Below are 27,478 nucleotides of genomic sequence, written 5' to 3' on the forward strand. Positions count from 1 at the left end.
AAATCCATATTTAAATTGGCAATTTACTCGGTATATTAGAATTTTTGTCTATTAAAAAATTATTTTATTAAATAACAAAATATTCGAAAAGATATTTCAAAAACTTGATTCTCTTGAGAGTAAAAAATGGAAATTTCATTGAGTCAACAACATTTCTGATCAATATTGACGACTTCGAATCAGAAAGAGCTGTCTTAGAAAACAAAAGACCATAATGGTGCTATTCCAGAAAAATATTTTTTTAGTACTACTTCTTTCTTTTTAGTACTACTACTTCCGCTATTTTCTGTAAATCTGGATCACTTTTCCGTTCAATAAAACAGAGAAATCAAATTCGCTTCAGATTATAAAACCAAGAATCGACCATAAGTTTGTCTAGTTACACTTAAGCTAGTTTAAATTTTCTGAACCTAATACATCAGCCACGGTGCCGGTCAAGATCCCCAAAGCCAAAATACGGAAAAGTCAAAATCCCGAAAAATCAAAATGTGGAAAATTTTAAATCCCGAATGAGTCGAAATCACAAATGAATCAAAATCCTGAATAGCCAAAATCCCGAATAACCAAAATGACGAAGTGACAAAATCCCGAAAAACCAAATCCCAAAAAATCACAATTTCCGAATGAGTTGAAATCCCGAATGGATCAAAATCCCAAATGGACCTAAATCCCGAATAACCAAAATCCTAAATTGGCCAAAATCCCGAATAAATTGAGATCCAGAATAAATCAAAATCTCGAAAAGCCAAAATCATGACAGAGCCAAAACTCTGAAAAGTCCAATTCCCGAATGAATCAAATTTCCGAATAGATCAAAATCCCAAATGAACCAAAATCCCGAATAGCCAAAATTTTGAATGGGCCAAAATCCCAAATAACCAAAATCATGAAAGAGCCAAAACTCTGAAAAGTCAAAATTCCCCCCAAAAAAATACCAAAATCCCGAAGAAACAAAATCCCGAAAAACCAAAATCCCAAAATGTCAAATTCCCGAATGAGTCGAAATTCCGAATAAATCAAAATCTCAAATGGATCAAAATCCCGAATAGCCTAAAATCAGAATGGGCCAAAATCCTGAATAGCCAAAATCCTGAATGGGTCAAAATCTCGAAAAGCCAAAATCATGAAAGAGCTAAAACCCTGATAAGCCAAACTCCCAAAAAATCAAGATATCGAAAAACAAAAATCCCAAAGAGTCGAAATTTGGAATAGACCAAAATCCCGAATAACTAAAATCCTTAAAGTTAAATTGCAAACTATCAAAATCCCGAACACCAAAATCCAGACTGATCGAAATCCTTAAAGAATCGAAATTATACGGAGGATAATGTTTGGAATGGAATCGGTGGCAGCCAAAATCCCGAATGCCAAAAACCCGAAAAGGCCAAAATCCCGAAAGTCAAAATCCCGAAAGACAAAATCCCGAAATTTAAAAATCCTGAAAGGGATGAAATTAATGGAGGAAAATGTTTAGAATAATTTTCTAAGACACAGAAGATTTCCCTTTGCCTCCAGCAAACGCGAGTGCAATCGTGGAAGTAGCTGTGATACTACATATGTAGTAGCTATGACGTTCGGGATTTTGGCTTTCGGGATTTTGACAGGGACCGGTTTGGAATAATATCCCACATTACAGAAAATTTTCTTTTGCAAGCAAACGCAGGTGCAATCGATGGAAGTAGCTATGACACTTTTAAGAACTCGGAATTTTGGGCCTTTGAAGATTTTGGCCTTTCCGGATTTTAATCCATCCGGGATATTGACCTATTGGGGATTTAGACCCTTTTCTGGCTTTCGGGATTTTGGCGTTCGAAATTTTGATCATCGGGATTTTAGCTTTCGGAACTTTGACCAGTACTCGATCAGTCATGAATTAAAGGGTAAGGTAATTTAATTACATGTCTTGAAATATTAACAATAAAGCTGGCATAACGTTCTATATAGGAATTAAGACATTTCTGAAAGGGGAGATCTAAACATGCATTATTATTTTTTTTCTAATTACAGAGAAGCGATTGTCAATTCCATATCCCGTGGAATTAAGTAACTTCGAAAACTTTTAACGCCAAAAAAAGTTTATGACTTCAAAGGAGATTTCAACCTGGGGCACTTGCATTATAGAGTGAGTACTTTCTCATTTTGACCCGAGTGCCCCCATGTATTACAAAGTGACTTAAATTTTTTATACTTAAAAATTTTAAGACTTTTCTCGATCGACTTTATAAACTATTTATGAAGTTTGTATTGCAATTGAGATTAATATGTATACCTTCAAGAAGTTCAGCTTTAAGATGATAATTTTAAAGCTGAATTTGAATCTTCAAGATTTATCTCAGAATTTAAGGGTCAATTCATGCAAATTCTATGTAATATTTCACTAAAGCTTTGAACTCATTTGCCAACCAGTTTAATCTATTTTAAATCGGTATATCGAGAAAAACTTCGGTGAAGTATCTCTGTGGATGAATATCTTAAGAATTTGACAACGCTGTATTTTTTGTCTATTTCTTTTCTATCTTATGAATCATTTCCAACTTGTATTTTGAGATACGCTAATAAATTAATAACCGCAACTACCTATTAAGTTTATTTAATTAAATTTATCCTAATAGTGCTAAAACTATGCTATTAGTCAATGATATTTGAAACTTTATTTGAAGTTTGATTATTTGAAATAAACATTGAAAACAAATCAACTTAGAATCACCAAAACAATACCATTGAATTTTACACTGAAAACTATTCCCTATCGAGCATAATTCAGAAAGTTGACTCATTTATAAAACAAATAAAATTAATAATGCGGGGATTTCTTCTGGGAAGAAAACAGAAATGTTTAAATAAGATTACATAAAAAAAGTTATAGCGGAAATTTTCCACACTATAATCCAAATAAAAGAATTTTGTATAATAAAATGAGCAAATTTTTTCTACCTCATATCCAAATGTAACAGCCATGACAGTGATTAGTAAACCAAAAAGAAACTCCAACTTCCTCAGGCCATACTTGTCCAAAAACAGAAATGTAAAAGTATCCAGAATCGTGATGAGCGTTCCAGCCCAGAGGGGAACTCTGTTGACAAAGAAGATCAAGTATTTGATACCAATTTTGATCATCTAGCGTCCATTTCTCTTTTATTCTTATTTTTCACTTACACTTTATTCGATAAGAGATAAATAGCAATAGCTGTTCCTATCACCTCCTGAATATCACTCCCAATAATTGCTGGAATTTGCACAGACCCCAGACAAGATCAATGTACGATTAGGCTAATTTGCTGAAGAGATATAGAGGGAAAATAAATTACTCACCAGTTTCCACCATGAGCCAGAGAACTATTCTAGGGGCCCGTTTGTATTGTCTGTAGCACATTTCAGCCAAATGATGACCCGTAACGACACCCAATCTATTTTGCAATTCAAGATAAAAATAATGTTCATGTAATAAATCTGCAATTACATTTTAATGATATGAATTTAATAATACCTTGCTGACAGTCGTTGCATGACTAAACCTAAAATTGTGGCACTTAGAAGAACCCATAGCAATCGATATTGAGCCACCACACCACTCTGTAAATCCGATTCAATATTTCCTGTAAGACAAATAATTTAAGTCAGGAAATTTGATATGCTTTTAGATTAGGAAAAATTCACATTCCTTTCTTTCTCAAACGTTTTCCATTACATCTATCCCGCTTTTTCAGACTCTTCTTTTTCTGAACTAATTTCAATCAGGTAATACATGAGCCACGGTTCCGATCAAAAAACCAGAAGTTAAAATACCGAAAGCCCAAATTCCGAATGACAAAATCCTCAAAAGTCAAAATCCCGAATAACCTAAATATCAAAGAGACAAAATCCTCAATAAGTCGAAATTCCGATTGGGTCTAAATCCCGAAAAGTCAAGATCGCGAAAAGCCAAAATCCCTAAAGGCAAATTCCTGAAAAATCAAAAAATTAAAAAATCCCAAAATTCCAAACGTCACGCCAAATTCAATTTCGTTTAATCTAAATTTAAACGCGAAAGAGCAGGGAGGCATATGCAAAACATTATTTGATAAAGAAGGGGATGGGAATATTACATTTTTTCTGATCGAAAAGATATGCAACGCAATTCTATAAGTAAGTTATCTATCGGATTATGTTGGATTCAAATCTTCCGGTGTTGTTCAGAGGCAGCGTCTATGAATTGAAAAAACTTGGAGAAAAAATTTAGTTTCTTCAATTGAGAAAAATAAGCTGCCTTTGACGAACAACGGGAAAATTTGAATCCAATTAAAATTTGATTTCAGTTTGCTCTTGCGTCTTTAAGGGGGGTCCCAGTCAAAATCCTGAAAGCCAAAATCACGAACGCCAAAATCCGGAAAGATAAAATCCGGAAAGTCAAAATCCTGAAAGCCAAAATCCCGAAAGCCACAATCCCGAATTTTTAAAAGTGTCATAGCTACTCCCGCGATTGCCCTCGCGGGAGACAAAGGGAAATCTTCAGTGTCTTGGGAAATTATTCTAAACATTTTCCTCCATATAATTTCATCCCTTTCAGGATTTTGAACATTCGGGATTTTGGCTGCCACCGCTTTAAGGGGGTTACCTGAGTTTCAAGACAAAAGGATTGTGTTTTATTGTTAAAATCGATAAATTGTATACTATCTAAAATATACTACAAAAATTTCAAAAACCAATTCGAAATACTTTCGAAGATACAGAGACGAAAGCAAAAAAGCTAGTAAAATTTGGAAAGTGAGACAGTCTGGAAAGTGGGACCAAACAGTGTGAAATATGGGACACCTCCCTAACAACTTGATAACAAATCAATTAAATATTTCAATTTTCGATAAAAAGAATATTAAACCTAATTTTGTGATTGTTTGAGAAGATAAAAATGCAAAAGTCGTAATTAAACAATCAAAGGGTGGCTTGCAAGAAGAATTTGAAAAATGTATTGCATACGTGATATTCATAACTTCACACGGTAGTTGTAATTTTCCCTGTTTCTTATGGAAGTTGCTAGGAAAGTATCAAACTGTGTTGCTTGATTTTTTGGCATAATTTGTGAAATATTAAAGATAAAATGGAGAGAAAAGTGATTTAATTTCGTATTGCATTCAAAACAAATTTTATGATATCTTGGACAAGTTGATTTTGTGAATGAATTTGGTGGTTTTGTGCAGTGAAATCATGTTCATAAGGAAGACAAAGATCCTTAAGTATCCGGAGAAATAGTTGCAACAGCGGTTCGCTGCTGATAAGGAGAAAATCTCCTGGAGAAAGGCTGCAAACATTTCCAGATTCCGAACACCACTTTTTCTGACAGAATGGATAGTAAATATCGCAAAAACACCTGAAGAAAGACAAATAAGAGCCTCTACAGAACTCCCAAAGCAAGTGGAAAAGAATTTGGGCGGATGGGGAATTGAAATGTGCTAAAAATTGCATCCGCTTTAAAGCTATAACTGCTGGACAGTGCGAGGCGTCTGTGAAATTTACAGAACCTCTTTTTGGTTGGACGTCCAGGTAGTTCTTGGTAATTAGGATTCCTCAACTGTTACCCGGACATAAAGCAGGGATTATAATAAGCATATAATGTGCAAGTATACGCAGAAAACCCCCAACAATTGATTTTCTATATATTTCGAATAATATTTTGTCATTAATATCACTATGTCCATCTTTCCAAAAGTTTTTGTCCCACTTTCAAAAATTTTGTCCATCTTTTCAAAAAGTGTTGTTTTCTAATTTTATTGAATATTCTAATTAGTTGGTTAAAATTTCTAATAAAAACTGTTAAGATTCTGTTAGATTATTTCACAAGGAATCTCATGATACAAAATAAATGAAAATAATAAATATTTATTCGGCTTAAAAATGCTGAAATTGAACTTTTTCTTAAGAGTCCACCTTTCACTCTGGCGCGTTTTCTCCACATCGAATTTTTTCGAATAAAACGAATGAAGGCTTATTCTGTTCTAAAACAGTTGTTGATAATTTTTTAAAATTTTTTACGGCACGTTAGAATCAATATTCTATACCAAAACATTTTTTGAAACCGTAAAAAATTTCCTATTTCACAATTTTCTTCGAATTTTCTTATCTGAACCAAGAAATTAATACTTATATATTTCTTTTTCACACAAGAATTACGGGATGTATATTTCCTCCCTAATAGGAACTATGGCCTTGAAACGTTTCAATGAATTGCTAATTAGTCCGCCATTATGTAATATTTTTTTACGAAAAATATTATTTTAAGCACTTTAAAAAAACATATAATAAAATTTTCAAAAAGATTGGTAATTTCTTTGTGTTCTAAAAAAATCATCTAATTCTTGGCTCCATAATTAAGCGAGCCCCTTAATCTAGGCAAAATTGTTTTTCCTATGTTATGATGTTTGAGTCACTGTAGCTCTGATTCTAGAACCAATTGAATTTTTCACTAGGACAAAGTTGAAGGCCTTTAAATAGCTAACAATTCTTCAGAACTAATAAAGTTTGTGTAACTAACACCGGAGGTGCTGTAGTCTCAAATATATTAGAAGACATGGAAATATTGCATTGTTTCTTATCAGTTTTAAACACAGACTCTAGAGAACAAAATAAATTAATATGTTCTATCTTTTGTGTTCTATTTAGAAATTTTATGAACTACCTTTTATTCATATGTCGTGTAATTTCCAAATCTCATTGACAACCCTTTTCGTGCTGTGCAACCACTCAACAAAATAGAGAAAACCTTCACAAATGTTTTATTTCAAATTGCAATTTCTTCTAAATTTTTAGTACAGTCTTCTTCTCAACTTGTGAATTAAACTTCTATGTATTCTACACACAAGATTTGCAATGAAAAAAAAGTTGCGATAAAATTGTAATAACAAAGTGAGTGAAATTTATAACTTTGAGAAAAGATCACGTTAATGAACACGATTTTCAGTCTTGTTTACACTGAATCTTTTTTTTCCTATTCCCGTGACTGAAAAAAATCAACACAATTTAAATAAAAACTCCTATATTGAACAAATAAAAAGATAATAAAACCGAGAGATACTTGAAGGTAATTTCAGACTTACTCTGAATTAAAGGCCACTGAACTTTAAACTTGAACCTTCCTAATCAGAGTTTTGTGTTTATTTTCAAAACTTCAAAAACTGGGTAAATTTCTTGAAAACAAAAAAGAATTCAAGGGAAAATTCTGCGTTTCATCAGGTTTTATCAAAGAGGTGTAAATAACAATTCATTACGACACGACATGAAAACATTTACGTAACCTACGAAGCATAATTATTAGAATAATAGACTACAAAAAAAATCGTATTATACAGAGTTGACAACACATGATTGATTATATACAGAGCTTCTGCCTTGAAATAAAATATTTGAGTGGTATATTTAACATTTTCCTCACATAGATAAAAATTGTACAAAAAAATGAATTAAAAACGGAAGTATATTTCCTATAATTCAAATCAGTTTATTGCAGTAAAGCTTTGTATTATACCTATTTTTGGTTGTTAGAATTTTCAGAAAAATATCGTTTTCTGACTTTTTGTGAGTAAAACAATGCTTTACTTATCTCTTGAATAAAGTGAATTTAAAAAAAAATCCCCAGCTTAACACAATTTTGAATAAAATGTGTTGAAAAAATGTTAAGATGTGTTTTCGTTACTGATGAATTTTCCAAAATCACCGAAATAATTTATGAATAAAATATTTTGCATTGTGTGGACTTCAGATAGGAGATTGAAACCCATTCATAAATAAAAAATGGCTATAAAACGTGCAAGTACAATGAATTAAGAATATTAATAATTTCGCTTATAACTTTCCTATTCTAGGCAAACAATTTCCTAGAAAAAATAACTTGTTAATTCGTTCTAGAAATTATACTACAAGACCAATAAATTCGTTAAGAACTGATTAGAGGAAAGCGCAGTAACTTCGGATGACTCAAGCTTCGGATTACTCAATTTTTCTCTATGTTCATGATGTATTTAGCCCATGGTTCTTTTCAGGAAATCTGAGGCACTGGACAATGTATTAATAATATTATATTAGCAACAAACTTTATAAAATTAATAAAATGAACAAGAAATGTCCAACTTATTCAGAATCTCTTTCATTTCAAATCTCGTTATGATGTCTTCAACCTATGACAAGAAATCCTAAGTTTTCACACAAAATAATTAGGAAAGTTTTTCTCTTCAAGGGGTAACTTATATTGAGAAAACCTTGTGAATTGTCCGAGAATCGCTTCGCGAAACCCGAGAAACCCAAGATTTGCATCGAGAAATCCGAGGAACCAGAAACCTTTGTCAGAAAACATGGGAATGAGTTACCCCTTGTTATTCTTTAATTCTTTGGCATCTTTTGAAATTTAAAAGTATGCAAAGGAAAATATAGATATTTTGAGAAAAACATTTTGTTTCTTGGAGTATTAGAATTGATAAAAATCCAAATCTTGTGGATGATTATAAACTATAAGTATTTCCAAATATAAGTATTTTTTTGTAGGAGCTTAATTAATTCCTGAGCTAAAATAATATTAATCAAAAAAATCGTCAAATTGGCTCGCTGTATGTTAGGGCCTTGACAGACCTGAGGATTAGTCAAGAGACGGCTTAACGTAATTATATTTGAAATAATGGTTAGACTTCATTTCCGTCATTTTCCACTAAGTCGTCTCTCGGGCTTAAGTTGTAAGTGTGTCTAAGGCATTACGGCCTAGATAGACGTACGGTTTAAGCCGTGAGACGACTTAGTGGAAAACTGCCGCGAATGTATTCTAATAATTGTTAGGTGAGATTCTTAACGACCTCACCCATTTTGAATATAAGCCGCCTCTCGGCATAAGCCGTAAATGCGTCTAGTACTTTACGGTCCGTAAGGTTTTTTTATCTCAGAATTCAAATAAAACTTTAAAATATTTTTTTTCGAGAAAAAAGAAAAATTGCTCAGAATCTTAATTCTCTTGGAAGATGTAGCACTCTACGATTTTTTTCTTTATTGGTTTTGTTACGCATACGTTCTTAAGTAAAAGCTCCTGATCTAAAGATTATCTTAAAGCCTGAAATGATCTAAAGATTATCTTAGAATCTGCCTAAAATGTTTGATATTTTAATTTTACTGCTCGAACTCAAGAGGGTGCAGATATATTATCCGTTTTTATTTTTTGAGCTTGTCACCGTCCTGGAGCTTAAACGGTAAACTTCCGATTTTCTGTGATCCCCAATTAAAAAACAATATCTCCCGACGTTGTTTTTTTTCTTTTTCCCACCCATCCATACCCTCCAAAATCCTTTTTTTTTTTGTTTATTCAAAAACGGTCCCTACGATTTCTTTTATGTTTGGATATAGGGGAAAGGCTCATAATTTTGTCCAGTTTCTTATTTTGGACACTTTGAGGATAACATTGGACACTAAAAATAAATTGATTAAAATTATGGATTTTTATTCCAATATTTGATGAATAATGAATTCTATGTAAATATTTGTTCTTTTTGGAAGATTTTAACACTAAATACGTTAAATTTTGAATATGATTTGAGTTGAAATTGCTTTATTGAAAATTCAGTGTGAGCAATTGCTTACGAGAAATATGACAGAACTTCATGGCCTACTTCAGTCTTATTTAGTTTTGGTGAAGTACTAACAATGTTTCTTCGCTTTTTTTGAGTGATATTATTGAATATTCATTGAATATTGTGTTGATTCACGTTAGTGGTGATTTGTACATTTGACCTGAAGTGAGATTTGCCTTGTGAATTAGATTTTTCGTGTGAAAAATGGGAATTTTTTTAAGACATTCACCAGTGAGGTGATGGTTCTTATTTTGGACAGGTGTTTTCCTCACGAAATTTCGTGAAGTTTTAGCTTTCGTGATGACTAGGTTGGACAAATGCCTGGAGAAACAAAGGAGCATCATCTCTACGATAGAGATGTAGCGAGAAAAGCCTTGAAAGGCTCCCGGAAAGGCCAGGGAATGAGCGAATCCACACGTACTTGGAGTACCGAAGTCAACTCACTTTAATGAATGATATGGAAAGTTTCCGGGCTTCTTGTGAGATTCTACGTTTCCCTTACATGAATAGGAAGAGGACTTGGTAAGATTGGTTCATGAAATGAAGAATAATGGGCATCCTATTGAGGCGGATTAGCTGTCCAAATTTATAGCCAAATTGGCCAAATTAATAAACAAGTTGTCCAAAATAAGAGCCTAATTCACCTCTACATATCAATTCATTTTTAAACGTATTAAAACTAATTTTAGTAAAAACAAAGACAATAAACAGCTTGTCAAGTTCCTAAACAAACCTTATGAATTGAGAGAACCAAGAAATGTCAATTAGTATTGAAAATATCGCACTTCAAACTTGTTGAACATCGATGCTTATAAGCAGACTGTCCAAAATTATGAGCCCTTACCCTATTTTGGAAGTCATCCAGGTAAACATTTCATCCAAATATACCTATGACTTAAAAAAATCGTGTGCTTGAATTTTTGAAAACATATAATAATAATAATAATATAACATAAGAGTATAAAACACTCTTAAGTTGTTTTTTATTTGATGTTTCTTATGAACTTTCGCCACCGAAATCCATCTCGACTGAAGTATAGGTCTTAATTGTAAGACGAAAGCTTTTACATGAATTTGTTCCCGACAATGGGAACAAAAAGATTTCCCATATGAGTGATAATTTCGTTCCAAAAATTACCTCGTCCACGGACACCGAAAATTTTTGGAACAAATATGTTACAGACGTAGGAATAATATTGTTATAAAAAATATGTACCAATTTGTGCCTGACAGTAGTGGGAACAAAACAGCCGAGTGCAACAAATTGTATTCAAACTTTCAGGAACAAATTTGTATAAAACGTAATCAACTCAAATTTGTAGACATTCCATCGTATCAAAACGGTTCTAAAAGAAAACTCTAACAGAATTGTAACTATATTTCGTAATAAAACTGTAAAGAAAACTTTTTGGAACAAATATCTTTTCTAGGTGCAAATTGATTCCAAAAAAAAATTATTCCAAGGAAAACTTGTTCCAATAATAAAGTGTCCAAAAGTTTTTACCGTGTACTAAGGCATCCGTTTTGGAAAACTATATTTTAATAAAGAAAAATAATCAATTTTTTGTACATAATATTCTCACATGAAAACCAATGCTTCATATATAAAAATCAAATTAAATTGAATTTTATTCTTCAATTATAAAAATCAAATACTAAATTGTACGTTTTATAAAATACAAGTAAATATGTTGAACACCTACAGTCACAAGCACCTGAGAAAATTCATTTAAGCTTATCACGACTATATTTATATTTTGCTTGTGTTTACAAAAATTATTGCTTATGAAAAATTGTGATTGTTACGAGATTACTGCTTTTTTATTAGGTATACTGGGAATAATATCGAATTGTCGTTATAAATTATTACGAAATCTCTTAAAACCTGAATGGTTTTTTTTTCCTTCTAGGAATACTTTATTCCAACCCATAGATAAGACGCTTATTTTGTAAAACATTAAAGCGGAAAGCGACTTCTTGAATTAGCTTCTCATGTGGCAAATATGAAGAAAAGTTAAAAACATTTAGATATATTACAAATCTTTGTACCAAACTTCTAGAAAAATATCCCAAAGTCCCAAAGTTAAATAGCCTCAATAGCCTCGTAATTAATTACGCCACCATATAGATAATATTTGCCAATCGAAAAAACATTGCTGTTAAAATATGAATCCGAATATTTCCATTTCTTTTGACTTATCAACCAACAAATATAATCATTTTATAATTTACTGTTCAAATCTGAAACTCTTGAAATTTCTAAGCCAAAATCTCATTACCATCTCAATGGCTTTTTTTCTTATCAATCCTCAATCTTCACTTTCAATCGAGACTGACAATCAACACGACCTCATTCGTGCAAACTTTCATCCTCTTTTATGACGCAAAAGATTCTGATAAGATTGCAACATATGTCTCCGGATCACAAATCTCTTACCTGGATCAAGATATGCTATTGACATGAGAAATCCTGGTCCCGTGAAAGCCCACAATTTCCGAAAACTGAATCCATCCTGAAAGAACACAATATCTTCATAACATTGAATCTCAAGGAAATAATTCTTTTATCATTTTCTTATCAATATCAATTATGCTACGATGAGTACACTCCAAACTCTTCTCGCCACTGTTTCTCTCCACAAATTGATATAATCGACCGATTGGACATTTTTCAAATAAATAAAAAAAATCGTCGTCGGTGGAAGAATAAAGCGAATGATCTCCCATCGACAAAAATTGCCATTGCTTAGTGTGATTTGGACTTGTAGGTTCAAAGAAAAATATTGAGGAATTAACGCAGATAATGAAATGGCTTATCAGTATTTCTTCCAGCACGAAAAACAACGTGGAGCAGAAGGGGATACTGGAGAGGGAGGACATAATTTTTCTTGATAAGAAAACAGCCGTTAAATTGCTGTGGTAATCACCTTCTCAATTTGCGGGATGAGCACTTTCTCGTCAGAGAAGTACGTTTGGATGCCCGAAAGGAGAGTTCCTTCATCGGGTGGCTCAGATTCTTGATGATTCTGGTGATTTCTCTTGGGCTCAATGATGTCCACCTCCTTCTGACTATCATCCTCATATCCCCGATTGACCGACATTCCTGCCAATAAAACAAAAGAATGACTTTTAGAGTCACAATCTCATAAATTACTAAATTCACTAAATTGCACTTTCCGCCAATTTTCATGTCTGCAATTCTCTGAGGGCGATCAACTTTTGCAAAATTAAGCCTATACTGATGAAATATTTTTGTTTCAGAAATTTGATTTTACTTTTCGCTGTTAAAATATCTTTTATTTAATTTGTACTAAAAGAAATTTAGTACAATCTTCAAATGATCCAAAAGACACCAAGTATTACTAATTTTTTTTTCTAAAATTTAGCAAAAGTAAGCGAAAAGTGATTGCAAGTTTTCAAAAATATATTCAAACTTCGAAATATGCAATAAAATTTTAGAACAACCATAAACAATGAGCCATCTGAAGTACTAAAAGAAAACTAGAACTTTTTTAGTTTCCTTCTATAAACCAATAGTATTTGAAAACACTTTTATTGATTTGGTTAAATTTGAAGAAAATTCTCTAAAATAAAAAAAATGAAGTAATTCTGTGAATCCATAAAATAAGGTTATGAAATTCCGTGAAGCACTAAAATTCTTGTTTTACAACTCTTTGAAAACTATAGAAGATCGACTTAACTTTACCATTTTTTTTTAGGAAACAGAATAGGGTAAAGTGATGCAAGTTGGACATACAGTAGAACCCCGCTATAGGCCATCGCTCTATAGTCCACAATTTATCGACCGTTGATTTGAAAACACTGATTTTAAGTTAGGTTATGTTTTTTAGTACACAACATGCAATGTTGTCATACAGTAGACTCTCTCTCAATCGGGAATATGGGGCAAAATGTCATCCGGTTTAGAGATAGAATTGAGCGTCAAAGCCTTTGTAAATTCCACAAAAAGCGCTCTATTATAAAGAATCACGATAAAATAGGAAGAACTACAGCGAATTTGAGGGAATTAGCTTCATAATTAAACGTGAAAATTGTCAACAAAATTTGTCGCCCGATTGAAAAAGAGCCGATTGAGTGAGAGTCTACTGTAATTATTTTTTCTTCTTCTTCTTTATTTTACTTTTACGGCTGTCGGCATAATTATTTTAATATTTTTGGCAAATTTTATTGAGTAGTTCTAATAATTGTGATCTATAATGAAGAGAGCGAGGACAAGTACCACAATCGCAAAGAAAGTGGAAGCCGTCGAGCAATTTCAATACTAAAAGTCGTTGATAATTTTAAAAAATGACATGGACTATAGTGCGACCCAAGTGTCACATCTGGAACCAAATATGGCCTATAGCGAGGCTCTACTGTAGTGTTACAAGTTGGACAATTCGCCGGTACAAGTTGGACATGGCTTTTTTCTTGATAAATACAGTACAAAATTTGTTTTTAAACATAAGGAACCAAATTATAAAACTAAAGCATTAAAAATATACAAATAAAAATGAAATACTAAAATTATCAAGAAAAAAAAAGCCCTGTCCAACTTGTATCACTTTACACTAAAAGAGATTAATTTTATTGCAAATTAAAAAAAAATATTCTTATACTAATCCTTGAACGAAAATCGTTCATTTTGTATTAATTGTTAGTCCACTATTTTATAAATAAAATATTAATTTTATCTTTTTAAAGATTATCCGATGATCTTTAGAGGGAGAAGTCACCCCAAAATTAAAGCATTTTTTTTTAGTTTTCCACGCTTTTGATTCGAAATCACTTTAGTCGACTCTGACTCACGAATATCAGAACCGTAAGCTCTGGGGAAACCTAAAAAAGTGTTTTAATCCTGAGGTGACTTAAATCCCACTAGAGTTCACTGAATAATCTTCATAAACACTTATCGCACCAGTCCAAACATCCAATTATTTTGGTTTTCAAAACATCTTTGGTTCAATCAAAAGAACCGACTTTTACCTCCGTAACTTCTAGATCTTTCTAACAGAGCCACAAAAGTCAACTCATGACATAAATTTAACTCATCCCCTGTTCTATGAAAATAAAGTAAATAAGAGTAAAAAAAATTAAAGTATTTTTAATTAAGAAATTTAATTAATTACGATATGACAATTTATTAAATTCTTTTTCTAATTACATTATAACTTCAAAATCAAAAAAATAAAGCGAATTGATCCCTTCTGTAATTTCAAATAAGTGATATTTTAATATTAGCGCAATAAATTTACGTTGGAAGATCGTTGCATACAATAAAAATTTCTAACTCAAAAAGAATACTTCATTTTCCATATTTTAACTATTTAAAATTTACAGCAACGACACGAGCTTGATTTATGACCATTATGACCATATTTTTTGTCGTATCTACAGTGAGCGTTAAAACTTTATTGCCTAATGTATGTCCAAGAAATCAAGTCGAAAAAATGAAAGAAAAAAATATATTTTTCATTTTTTTTGCAAATGAGATACCTATAATTCGTAGATTCTATTTATGTATTTAAAAAAAATATTTATTTCATATAAAATTAATTTTTTTCCAAAGTTGATCATTTTTGATGCGTCAAAAGTTTGTTGCCTCATTTGAATAAGTAAATTCAAATCAAAATGTTCGAAATATATAGTAGTTATTATCGTAGAAGTATAGTCCTCACTTTTTACCTTTCAGCTAAGTGAAAAATTTATAATAATATAATAATAATATTTATTGTTCCAATCTCCAATTTGCGTCTGCCGCCGACTTCACAACCGATCTCATCGGAGAAAACGGTAGAAAACTACGAATCACTGATCATAATATGTTACTCATTTTCTTTACTTATTGCAATAAAATCTCTTTTTTTCTTAAATAGCCTAATACATTGAATCATTCTGCATTCTTCCGTTTTTCCAAAGTGAATAAAAGCAGGTAAGTTGGCGGCAGACGAAATAAAAATAACGGTTGGCAAATAAATTTTTCGTTCTCAAAAATTCGGAATTCATGAATATCATGAAATAAAGTTCGTTATTTTCACAAAAGAAAAAAAATCTTCGAAAAAAGAATTTTAAGTATAACAATTTAAATGGATTTATTAATTATCTCTTAGTATAAATTAAATATAGATAAAGCTTTGGGGAATATTTCGGCCACCTTGATTCTCAAGTTCCTTAACCTTCCGGAATGCTTACAAAGTCTTTTTCACATCCTTTCGTTCGTCGAAGCGACTTTTTGTTTTGTTCTTTTACATTTCATCTCTAAAGTATACAAAAATTAAAAATTCTTGAAAATTTGAGGAACAAATAAGTGACCGAAATTACAAACCGGCCGAAATTTAGTACAGTTAGCCTATAGGTCTTCTATTCAAAGTGTTCGAAACTGCCCCTATGTGGTTCTACCGGTGCTACCACAATTTGTTTTTTTTCTGTGACTTTTTAGTGCAGAAATAGACCTGTTTAAATTAGTGTAACATCAAAAATGTCGCGCTGGTATTACTAAACCTACTGACTCACAAACACTGACTGTTTTTTTTTCTGTTTTTCCTGTCAAAAGACAAGCAATATTCTTGGACACCACATAAATCTCATTATTAATCAATAAAATAATATCACTGTATACGAGACAAAATTAACGTTTACAAACAAAATCCTCTAATTTGTACTAAAAATAAATTAGAGATTTTGAATTTTTGAAGTTATGTTTTTTTCATGCCTACAGTCGTATGTCAGTTTTGAAAGATTTAAAAATATTATTCTTGACTGATTTTATGTAAAAATGTCAACAACTCTTTGGAATACTTGCATGCAAAGTTAAACGTTGCTAACTGCTGTGCGAAATTGATTTTTCTTACACTCAATTATCCGATATCTGAATGATATTCGAGTTAAAATGACAGAGAAAGTGACATACTGAAGGTTTTTGACTTTTTGTAGGTATTTGACAGCTGTCACCCGGATACGATAATCATTGTTGAGACAGTTAGCTGAAGAAAGCAGCGTTTTTAGCATATTTTTGCTGAATCTATCAGCAAAAATATGCTGTCCGGTCAGCAATTCTCGAATAAAAAGTGCTAACCAAATATAAATGGAGATGGCACTGCGTCGCGAGTGTCGTTTTAAAGTTAGCAGAATTCAGCTGAAAATGCATGTGTTTTCAGCTGAATTGAAACCAGTTAGCACTTGGTTCTCACTGGGTATAGACCCGACTGAGTACAGCAGAAACATAAAAATGAAAAAAAGAAGTATTTGTATTTTATTGGGAAGCTTACCGACCCTCTTTGTATTGATAAGCTACACCAAATATAGGGTAAGTGTGCCAAATTCCGAGCAGCTTGCAATTTCGGCCGCCTTTTTTGTTCCTCGAATTTCCAAGGACTTTCAGATTTTACGTACTCTAGAGATTATACAATGCAAAAGAATAACAAAAAATGTAGCTTCGACAAACGAGATGGCGTGAAAAAGATATTGGAAGAATTCCCGAAAGGCAAGGAACTATGAGAATGAAGGTGGCCGAAATAGGGCACCAAAGCTATTTCTATATTTTTATTCATTTTAAAATGTATTAAGAATGATTTTAGAGTAAATAAAGACGGTAAACTCATTACAAGGTTCCAAGCAACACTCTTACAAAAGAATTAAAAAAAAATCAATTTGTATTAAAAATATTACATTTCAAATTTGAGACTTTGGCGCTTGCATGCAACTATGCCGAAATTTGGCACACTTACCCTATTTCAGTTAAAAGTTTTTGTAATAAAATCGATATACTAATTATTCTCAAATAAATTCTTTAAAGAAAACTTACTTATAATAATTTTCTCTATGGAATTTTCTTGCTATTTTCTTGTTATTTCTGAGTACCTTGGCCGGCAGGCTACCCCATTCACTTTGGTATTTTTTTCTTTAGCACATGTCTGTTTTAGTACATGGATGTGCTAAAAGTTTAAAATGTTGTACAATTCTCTTAATTATTTTCCCCTTGATTGCGATATGATCCATATATTCTCGGGGGAGTTTTATTGCGACAAATACACTATTTATCTTCGTTATTTACCCAACATTAGTACCTCTGCAAATAGCTTGTCTTGGAGGGTCTTTTTCTCTCTGTTTAGTTCATAATGATTCGCAATCAAGACTCCAAGAAGGTGGATCCCCACTTTTGATGCATGTCAATGATCATCTTCATTGCCGTTCAATAAATTATCATTTATGAATTTGAAAATTGTGTCAGGTAGCATTTTTTTCGATACAAAGAAAATTATTAAAAAATAATACCGATATTGTAAAAGATCATTGTGTTGATTGATAAGGTTTAGGGGGAGGTTTCACTCAATTCTAGTGCAATTCTCTTCGAATTAGTCCAATTAGTTGGTAGTACAGAGATTAGTTTCTGAGAAATTTGCCCTCCGGAGAGATGAGGTAAGAGTATTCTGAACAAAAACTCCAAAGATCTTCAATCAGTGGGACTTTTTATGTGTTGAAGCTGTGCGTGTAATAAAAAGCAGCAAATTGCTGTGACATTTGCCGAATGTTCAGCAAAAGCCCAAATGCTACTTCTCAGCAACATCACAGACCATCTTCCATGCAATGACACTGAGTCCAATGCCAAATAATTGAACGGTGAAATAGGTGCTGCGAAGTAAGAAAAATCTTTCACCTGACAAGTGGCCTGACTCCAGGTAGTTTGTGCTGGTATAATCCCAAAAGAAATGCGCCTCGTTTTCACTAACACTGCTGGCCCCAGGGCTTTTTTCACACGCAACACTTTCTCACACAGTCCACCAAATCACTGCCACATGTAATTCTGTCCACTTACCACTGCTACACCATGAAAAATGCCAGGAAATTCATTTGGAAATTAGCGGAGAAAGATGAGCTCTTTTCTTTATATTGGCCCCCTCCACGTAACATCTGACTCTGACATTTGATATGCTTCAACATTCAACGTGCGTTTTGGAGACTTTTCATGGCGCCAAACTCAAAAAATTACCTGCACATTTTCACTCTTCATTTGATAAAACATTTTCCTAGGGTTTTTCCAGTGCCTACTTTGTAACCACGTAGAACTTATCATCCAAGTAGCCGTGTTTCTCATCAATCCCATCAATCACGTACGTTGACTCAAATATAAAAGAATTAAAAGAAATTCCCACGAACATTATCATCATAGTTTTTTTCTTTATTAATTTCAAGTGATTTGTTTTTTCTTTCACAATAATAAAAAGAAGTACAATTGCTCTGACTCAAAGGAGTCACATGTCTCAACTATAAAAGACATTTTCTGTGAATATAAAAATAATACATACGAAATAATACGAGACAGTCGAAAATTAGATATTTTTTCGTTTTTACTCATGACTGGGATAAAATAATGTTGTTTAAAATGCTTGGAAAATTATTAAATTTCCACTGAAATGACCTCCCCCCTTGCCCAGTTAACAAGTAAAATCACTATTAATGTTTTGTTCGAATTTTGGCGGAAAGGAGTATTCCCATTTTGAGCTCCGTATCTTACTGCTGCAATTGCACATAATTAGCCGGGAAGAGTCCATAGCGATTCTTGCACAAGCCCCTCCACCATCCTTCATCAATCTGCAGAAAAAAAATCATTCATTTGAAATAAATTTAAAAGCATTTCCTTCCATCTAAAATCTCACCATCTCAATGTGCGTGATAAGATCCTCAGGATCGAAAGAAATTTCATCCTCTGCAGCCGCTTGGTAGTCATAAAGTGCTACAGCCTTCAGTCCAGTATCTTCGATGTAGTCAGCTAAATTCTGATAAATTGCCTCTTCGGGGATCTCCTGAGAATTTGTGACAACTTGCTGGGTGTCCTCTTGTACTGAATCACTGGCAAAACTGGCTGGTGGATCGATTCTGTCATTCTCAGGAATGATATCGGGCTGAACAGAAGCCACTCTTGGTTCCTCCTTGACCTCCTCATGAACCTCAGGCTTCTCCTTTACAAAGCCACAAAAAATTATTAAATGGTCTATTAACCTGACCTTAGGGAGAAGTGGGGCAACTTTGAATTGGGGCAGCTTTAAAAATGAACTTTTTCTCCAATTTTTAAAAGGAACTGGACATTACCGTATTATTATTTATAATAAGCCTTAATTCCTTTTAAAAATAGAAGAAAAAAGTTCATTTTCAAAGGTACCCAACTTCCCACAATTATTTAAAAAAAATCACTAAATGTTTTTAAACTAGAATGTTAAAGTTCTATGATACTCTCTTGTTCACTTTATGTGCCCTCTATAAATAAGCTTTGTTAAGTGAATCATCTACTGATAATAATGTAGAAACACAGCAAAAACGGAAGAACTTTTTTCCAAGATCACTGATAAAGTTATCGTAATAATGAAACATTGTTCTTTTCAAAATATCACGAAAATGTGAATGAATAGGTACTACAAAAATAAGAATAGTATTAAAATAAATGGAATTAGGGTACCTTGCTAAATGTCGGACAGTAGTGTTTAAAATCGGACACACCGAAAATCGGACTATAAAATGACACTTCAGCACATAAATAAATATGAAATGGGGCAGTTTCGTAAGTATCTATCCACCTTGCATAATTTTACTCTAGGTAAACTTAGGATTTTAATAATGATATTTTAGTTAATTTTCAGTAATTATATTTTAAAAATAAAAATAAAATGACGGCTAGGGGAGAGTGAGGATCTTTCAAACATGTCTGTGTTGAAATATTATTACTGCTTAGTACAAAATTTTAGAATTTACCTAAGTTTTTTTTAATGGGGGAAAGGCTCATAATTTTGTCCAGTTTCTTAATTTGGACACTTTGAGGATAAAATTGGACACTAAAAATAAATTGATTAAAATTAGGGATTTTTATTCCTATCTAAATATTTCTAATTCTATCTAAATTCTATCTAAAAATATCTAATTCTATCTAAATATTTGTTCTTTGTGGAAGATTTTAACTTTTAACACAAAATACGTTAAATTTTGAATATGATTTGAGTTAAAATTGCTTTGTTGAAAATTCAGTGTGAGCAATTGCTTATGAGAAATATGACAGAACTTCGTGTTTACTTCAGTCTTATTTAGCTGTGGTGAAGTACTAACAATGTTTCTTCGCTTTTTTTGACTGATATTATTGAATATTCATTCAACATTGTGTTGATTCACGTTAGTAGTGATTTGTACATTTGATCTGAAGTGAGATTTGCCTTGTGAATTAGATTTTTCGTGTAAAAAATGCGAAATTTTTTTTAAGACATTTACCAGTGTGATACAAAATAAGGTGATACTCCTTATTTTGGACACGTGTTTTTCTCACGAAATTTCGTGAAGTTTTAGCTTTTGTGATGACTAGGTTGGACAAATGCCTGGAGAAACAAAGGAGCATCATCTCTACGAAAGAGATGTAGCGAGAAATGCCTTGAAAGGCTCCCGTAAAGGCCAGGGAATGAGCGAATCCGCACGTACTTGGAGTATCGAAGTCAATTCACTTTAATGAATGATATGGAAAGTTTTCGGGCTTCTTGTGACAATCTACGTTTCCCTTACATGAACAGGAAGAGGACTTGGTAAGATTGGTTCATGAAATGAAGTACAATGGCGGATTAGCTGTCCAAATTTACAGCCAAGTTGTCCAAATTAATAACCAAGTTGTCCAAAATAAGAGTCAAATTCACTTCTACATACAGTAGACTCTCACTCAATCGGCTCTTTTTCAATCGGGCGTCAAATTTTGTTGACAATTTTCACGCTTAATTATGAAGCTAATTCGCTCAAATTCGCTGTAGTTCTTCCTATTTTATCGTGATTCTTTATAATTGAGCGCTTTTTGTGGAATTTACAAAGGCTTTGACGCCCAAATCTATCGATAAACCGGATGACATTTCGCCCCATATTTCCGATTGAGAGAGAGTCTACTGTATCAATTCATTTTTAAACGTATTAAAACTAATTTTAGTAAGAACAAAGAATCGGTTGTGAAGTGATATCTAATCATTATTCGAATATCACTCTAGAGAGCATAATTTATTCTCGACCGATTTAGGCAAGTTGGAATTCTTTGGAAAGGTCTATGAATTTCTATCTAAACCGGTTCCAATCGGTTGTGAACCGATTACCAATCTATAGCACAGGGTAGGGCAATGAACTTTTTTTAGGATTAATTTGCTAAAAACGAATATGTATTATTATTATATTATTGAAATTATTGACTATTTTAAAATAAGACAATTCCTAAAAGATTATTTTTCGTCCTAAAAATTTTGATTTTCGAAAGTAATGTATTCGTGAACTACCCCACACTCCCCTAATTTAATTTTTATTAAAAACAAAAAAATCTATTGTGTTGGATTTATGCTATTTTTGTGATATTTAAAAATCGGTTTGAACCGGTTATAAGAAAATAATTTGTTACTACTTTAGGGCCTTTAGGGTATTTTGAGAAATGAGGTTTCTTACCTCTTCAGGTGCTGCTCGTGGAATGGAAATGGGTTGCTTTCGCTCGGGAACGGATTCCTGGACTGAAGGAGTATTGAAAGCACTTATAGCATTTCCCACACCCTCAGCCCTGCCCGTTGAAATCGCCGACTTCCTCTGTGGCTTCTGGTCATCCTGAGTACCTTCGCTCTCGAACACTTGACGCTTGGCAGCTTCTTCGCGATCGCGCCTATCTTTCTCCTCACGCAATTTCTTCTGCTCGGCTGCCTTGGCGGCAGCTTCCTCTTCGGTCTGCTTGGCCAGATTCTCGAATTTGGCCCGCAAACTCGATGGCTTGGCCCCACCAATGTCCGGCTTGACTTTCGTGTAGTTTGTGCCCACTTTTTCGGTATTCCCAAATCCCACGGCCGATTTATCCATTCGATCTTGCTGTACCCCAAATTGTCCACCGAAACCTTTTTTGTGATCCAACTGACTCTCATGCTTCTGTGGCTTCTCTAAATGATCCCACCCCAGGGCAGATTTATCTTGTCTATCCTCCTGAACACCGAATTTCCCACCGAAACCACGACTGTAATCCTTCTGGGATTCATGTTTCTCCACCTTTTCCACATGATCCCATCCCACAGCACTCTTGTCCACCCTGTCGCTCTGCACACCGAACTTCCCACCAAACCCAGTGGCGTAGTCTTTCTGTGAAGCATGCTTCTCCACTGTCTCCTTGTAATCCCAATTTACAGCACTCTTGTCCACCCGGTCAGTTTGCACGCCAAACTTCCCCCCAAATCCCTCACTGTAGTCCTTTTGCGAAGCATGCTTCTCCACCTTTCCCACATAATCATGCCCCATGGCTGATTTATCCATCCGGTCTGCTTCTAGGCCAAACTTCCCCCCATACCCATACCCTGGATTCGTTTCATCCAGCATCTTCTTCTTTCTCGTGGCATCTGCCTGTTCCGTCTCAATTCTCAGTTTCTCCATGCTGCACACCAAGCAACAATGATAATCATCTCAATGGCTTGACAATGACACCAAATAAATAAAATAATTACTCAATTGCACCGGCTGTACGTCCTGCCTTTGACCCCCATCGTTGTTCTTCTTCTGAGACGTCATTGACGAAATCCGGATCAGTTTCCCAGTCATCATCACCCCCATCCACTTCACTGAATGCCTTGGTGTCACGTCCTGCAGCCGCTTTCCACATTTTCCTCACAAATTGCACAAAATAATAAACACAAAAAGCCCCAAATGAAAATTATATGCCCCCAGGGAGTGGTTTATAACCTCAAAAAACAAGGGAAGACGACAATTTTTGTGCTTCACAGAGGCATAAAATTACTCAAAAATTCACTTTTTCACATTCACTGGGTGGGTTATCTTATCACCAAATTCCCTCCTATGAGATTATCACTAACATTTATCGCGAAAATTGATACAACAGGGATTTATTATGTTGCACTTGTTTTTCTCTCTGATTCATCATCGGAGTAAGCCATGTCCCACGGACATTTCACACGGACAATTCCACTTTGGAGACTTCGAAAATTCTATTCGAACATGCGATTTATTTGCGAAAGATGGCATCTTCCGGCCAGTGTTGCCAACTCTAGGAGATTTTCTCTTAGGAGATTCTATTGGGCATTTAGGTCCGAAAATTTTGATCTAGATCTAGGAGTTAGGAGAATTATTTAGGAGAATATTTTTTTTTTAGAAATTATCGAAATTATCTATAAAATTTATCAGAAAAATTGCGACAAATACAATCTAACGCATGAAAAATGTCAACAACAGCATTTTCAAACGAAACTCTCTCTTGAATTAACTCTTTCGCGTCACACTTTTATTCAGCAGATGAATTCATGTAAAATTGAGTTTTTCCTTATGCTTTATGATCAAATATAATACAGTAGACTCTCTCTCAATTGGGCATTTGGGGCAAAATGTCATCCGGTTTAGCGATAGTATTGAGCGTCAAAGCCTTTGTAAATTCCACAAAAAGCGCTCAATTATAAAGATTATAAAGAATCACGATAAAATAGGAAGAACTATAGCGAATTTGAGGGAATTAGCTTCATAATTAAACGTGAAAATTGTCAACAAAATTTGTCGCCCGATTGAGAAAGAGCCGATTGAGTGAGAGTCTACTGTAGTTCAGAGAGGCAAAATATTTTCCATTGCGTGAAAACTCGGAGAAACCCCGGGTCATATATGTCCCGGGACCGGGACTCCCAGTGAATTCAAATTCAAACATTTAAAATTTAGGAGATCTTTGGGAGATTTGAGCATCTCGCATTTAGGAGAGCACCGTAATATTGGCAACACTGCTTCCGGCGTTCTGTCTTTTCGTTTTCAACCTCAAAATGACTGGCATCACGGGCAAAGTAAGTTTTATCATTTTGCAAGGTTTTACAGAGTTTCTGCGGTGGAAAAGTTAAGGAAAATGTCTTGAAAATTCTCAAAAAGTGAATTTAGGTGGAGTTGAGTGTGGGAGTTTGTGGGAAAATGGAGAAAACTGTATTGCTTCATGCGGCTTACACGTGTATTGTTTTCATTTGTTTTCCACACAAATTTCTTCTTTTTGGGATAATCTCATAGGGAATTGTTAAAATTGATAGTGAGTGTGTTACTTTTGGGGTTACAGAACACAAAAAAATAGGAAAAACAGAGAAAATGCTAAAATTTTGGGATTTGGGAAAGAGACATAACCTCACTTTTCACCTTCTGGGAATTCTGATGAAAATGCTTCTAATTCTTTTTTTCTCTCATTTTAGCGAATCATAATCGACGGCCGCAACCATTTGGTTGGGCGTCTTGCCTCAATTGTGGCAAAGTATCTGCTGCAGGGTGGAAAAGTCGTCGTTGTCCGATGTGAAGAACTCAATCAATCCGGACACTTCTACAGGTACAGTTCCCGCTCAAAAATGTTGACACAGTTTGAGAATTTTTCTAATTGGCTTTTTTTTTGCAGAAATAAGGTTAAATACCTATCATATTTGCGTAAGCGCTGCAATGTGAACCCAGCTCGTGGTCCATACCACTTTAGAGCTCCTTCAAGGATGTTCTACAAGGCCGTTAGAGGTAAGAAAAATCCCTTCCGGAAGTACAGTGGTTCGCTGAGGGAATTCTTTCGTGATGATTATACTAACTTACCTACATTATCTGAATGATCAGTGATAGGATAATTCTAAAAATCTGAACTAAATTGAAAAGTGCAAATTTTGAGTCCGGAAGAAACTTGGTCAGGAGTCAGGAAGCTTGAGAGATTTTTATTTTGTTGCAGGAATGGTGCCACACAAGATCAAGCGTGGACAGCAGGCTCTGAAGCGTCTTAAGGTGTTCGAGGGCATCCCGCCAGCCTACAGCAAGAAGAAGACTGTATGCGTGCCGATTGCCATGAGGATTCTCTGCCTGCGATCTGATCGCAAATACTGCAGCCTGGGCCGTCTGGCTCATGAAGTGGGATGGCAGTATTTGGATGTGATCAAGAATCTGGAGGCCAAGAGGAAGGCAAAGGCACTGGTGGCCAATGTGCAGAAGAGGAAACTGCAAAAGTTGACACTCAAGGCTCGCGAAGTCATCGCCCCAAGAGCTGCCCAACACAATGAAGTCATCAAGTCCTATGGTTACAATTAAGCAAACAAAAAAAATCCTGCGACATTTGATGAATAAACAAAAAAAAAAACAAAAACGAATCTTTTTCATGCCAATTTCCCTTGAAGATCTTTTTTATTACCTGCATGTTGGGGAAGAAGGAAATCACAGAGAGCAGAGACGCCCATAAAAGCGTTTAGCGCTCTTTGTCGAGTGCTCTGGGTTGACGACGGGCGCTTGAGAAAATATGGAAAGGTGGCAAAAAAGGCAGATAAATTAAGTTATAAACTTGACTGCAATTGCATTTTGTATGCACACAGGAGTGATTTCCCATGTTTTGGGACAAAAAGGGGGAGGCACTTCTCCGGTGGGCAGCCGAGAAGCACAATTGAGAACTTCCGGACATGATGACGTCCTGTCGGATGAGAAGAATAATTCCACAAAAAACTTAATTGCTGGAACATGCAAAAAAGAGAGGTACAGCAGTTAAATTTTTATTTTGAGAGGGAAATATAACTTCTAAAATTTTTTGTTCAATTTTACCCAATGGCATACATTTTAACGATTAGCTCCTGAATAATTCAGAAGAGGAATATTCCAAAGGGAAAATAAAATATTTTTGAAAGAATTCGCAATAAAAAAATTAATTTTCTTTACAAAAGAAATATATAACAAGGAAATTGAGATGTTAATGTTTTTAAAGCTTTTAGAATGAGTGGAACATGGGTCCAATGAGTTTTTTTCTCTTTTAAGTGATTAATCAAGGGGCATATATTTCGCGGATGTGGTGTACATCAAATTGGAAGTATAGTAGACTCGCTTATCCGTGTGAACGGGACCGAAATGTCAAATGGATGATTGACATAAAAAAAACATCAAAATATTCTAAAGATTTTTTTGTTTATAGTAAGGTGGGATAACTGGATCGTTTTCCGAAGAGTGCTACTTAAACGTTTGTTTTTGGACTGATGAAATTCTTTTTTACTTCTTCTAAATCCATAGAATTATTCACTGTTTCACTCAGAAACATAATATAAAAAAAATATTAAAGAAAATTTATAAAATAATGATAGGGGAAAGTGCCCATGCTTGATACCATTGGAAGCTTCGTAATGACTAAATTTTCTATGTTTCACAATGCACTCGACTCTTCGTTATCCGGCTGACGTGGAGACAAAATGACATTTTGGATTTTTTAATCTGGTCAAAGTTTTTTTTTATATTTTCTGCTGTGGGAATTTGTTTTCTGTCGAAAAACAATAGAATTTTCTTTGTGGTGTGTTTATGTTTCATTTTGTAACACGATTGTGGGTCAAAAACTTTGATAAAATGAAAATGACACATTAATTCACTCTGGACAAACTGAATGCTTCGTAAAAAAAACCGTTTTAAATGCATCAACGACCAGTGTTTGGAGCTGTCACCCGGATAACGAAGAGCCGAGTGTATATATGTGACTCATCGCAACCATATTTTAAAAACTATGGGAAAGTGGCCAGTTTTTAAAATTTATTGCGGAGTCACGTTTATTGAGAAACATAGGAAAAATTTAGTCATAACGAAGCTTCCAATGGTATCAAGCATAGGCACCTTCCCCTAATACTGAAATAAGTCAGCATGAACTAACTGGGTCGCCTTTTCGCTAATTCACTTTTAATTAAACCTTTGGATTTAAAATACTTTTTTCACAAGGAAAAAAAAACAATAAATGTTTTTAATAAACCAGCTGGCATTAGCGAAAATATTACTGCTAGAAAATTTTTAGTGAAGAAACCAGCTGGCACAAGATTGAAATGAGTGAATTACACTCACTTTTTTAATGGATAAAAATATTATTTTTGCTTTTTCTCAAACTTGAATAGTTATATATTATGGATATTATG

At 33.8% G+C, this 27,478-nt stretch overlaps 3 protein-coding genes across 9 annotated transcripts in view; 1 reads left to right on the forward strand and 2 right to left on the reverse strand.

Moving 5' to 3' along the window:
• LOC129799779 (protein Malvolio) overlaps positions 1–18,499 on the reverse strand; it is a 34,425-nt gene extending 15,926 nt beyond the window's left edge. For all 7 annotated transcript variants that reach the window (XM_055843991.1, XM_055843993.1, XM_055843989.1 and 4 more), the window contains exons 1-7: positions 18,232–18,499; positions 12,503–12,678; positions 12,013–12,088; positions 3,488–3,596; positions 3,313–3,407; positions 3,157–3,226; positions 2,935–3,073 (exon numbers count right to left, since the gene is read on the reverse strand). In XM_055843991.1, coding sequence (XP_055699966.1) covers positions 2,935–3,073; positions 3,157–3,226; positions 3,313–3,407; positions 3,488–3,596; positions 12,013–12,088; positions 12,503–12,676 — 663 coding nt within the window. In that variant the 5' untranslated portion in view covers positions 12,677–12,678; positions 18,232–18,499. The remainder of the gene's footprint in view (positions 1–2,934; positions 3,074–3,156; positions 3,227–3,312; positions 3,408–3,487; positions 3,597–12,012; positions 12,089–12,502; positions 12,679–18,231) is intronic.
• Positions 18,500–18,728: 229 nt separating this feature from the next.
• Positions 18,729–23,539, reverse strand: LOC129799780 (src substrate cortactin). The gene is made up of 4 exons (XM_055843995.1): positions 23,054–23,539; positions 22,023–22,983; positions 19,232–19,534; positions 18,729–19,166 (listed from the first exon to the last, which is right to left on the reverse strand). Exons 1-4 carry the CDS (start codon positions 23,206–23,208, stop codon positions 19,086–19,088), a joined length of 1,500 nt encoding a protein of 499 aa, XP_055699970.1. The 5' UTR covers positions 23,209–23,539; the 3' UTR covers positions 18,729–19,085.
• Positions 23,540–24,300: 761 nt separating this feature from the next.
• LOC129799781 (60S ribosomal protein L13a) lies at positions 24,301–25,696 on the forward strand. The gene is made up of 4 exons (XM_055843996.1): positions 24,301–24,385; positions 24,776–24,906; positions 24,973–25,082; positions 25,285–25,696. The coding sequence occupies exons 1-4, from the start codon at positions 24,365–24,367 to the stop codon at positions 25,635–25,637; spliced, it is 615 nt and encodes a 204-aa protein (XP_055699971.1). The 5' UTR covers positions 24,301–24,364; the 3' UTR covers positions 25,638–25,696.
• The last annotated feature ends 1,782 nt before the right edge of the window (positions 25,697–27,478 follow it).

The sequence above is a fragment of the Phlebotomus papatasi genome, chromosome 1 (genome assembly GCF_024763615.1).
Source record: "Phlebotomus papatasi isolate M1 chromosome 1, Ppap_2.1, whole genome shotgun sequence".
Taxonomy (NCBI): Eukaryota; Metazoa; Arthropoda; class Insecta; order Diptera; family Psychodidae; genus Phlebotomus; species Phlebotomus papatasi.

Bases quoted from the DNA above. Each gene is read 5' to 3' on its own strand.
- LOC129799780 (XM_055843995.1), bottom strand. From the start codon at position 23,208: ATGTGGAAAGCGGCTGCAGGACGTGACACCAAGGCATTCAGTGAAGTG. The intron at 22,984-23,053 runs GTAATTATTTTA...CTTGGTGTGCAG, and splicing joins CGTACAGCCGGTGCAATTGA to CATGGAGAAACTGAGAATTG. The intron at 19,535-22,022 runs GTAAGAAACCTC...GGCTTTGTAAAG, and splicing joins CACGAGCAGCACCTGAAGAG to GAGAAGCCTGAGGTTCATGA.
- LOC129799781 (XM_055843996.1), top strand. From the start codon at position 24,365: ATGACTGGCATCACGGGCAAA. The intron at 24,386-24,775 runs GTAAGTTTTATC...CTCTCATTTTAG, and splicing joins TGACTGGCATCACGGGCAAA to CGAATCATAATCGACGGCCG. The intron at 24,907-24,972 runs GTACAGTTCCCG...TTTTTTTTGCAG, and splicing joins CAATCCGGACACTTCTACAG to AAATAAGGTTAAATACCTAT.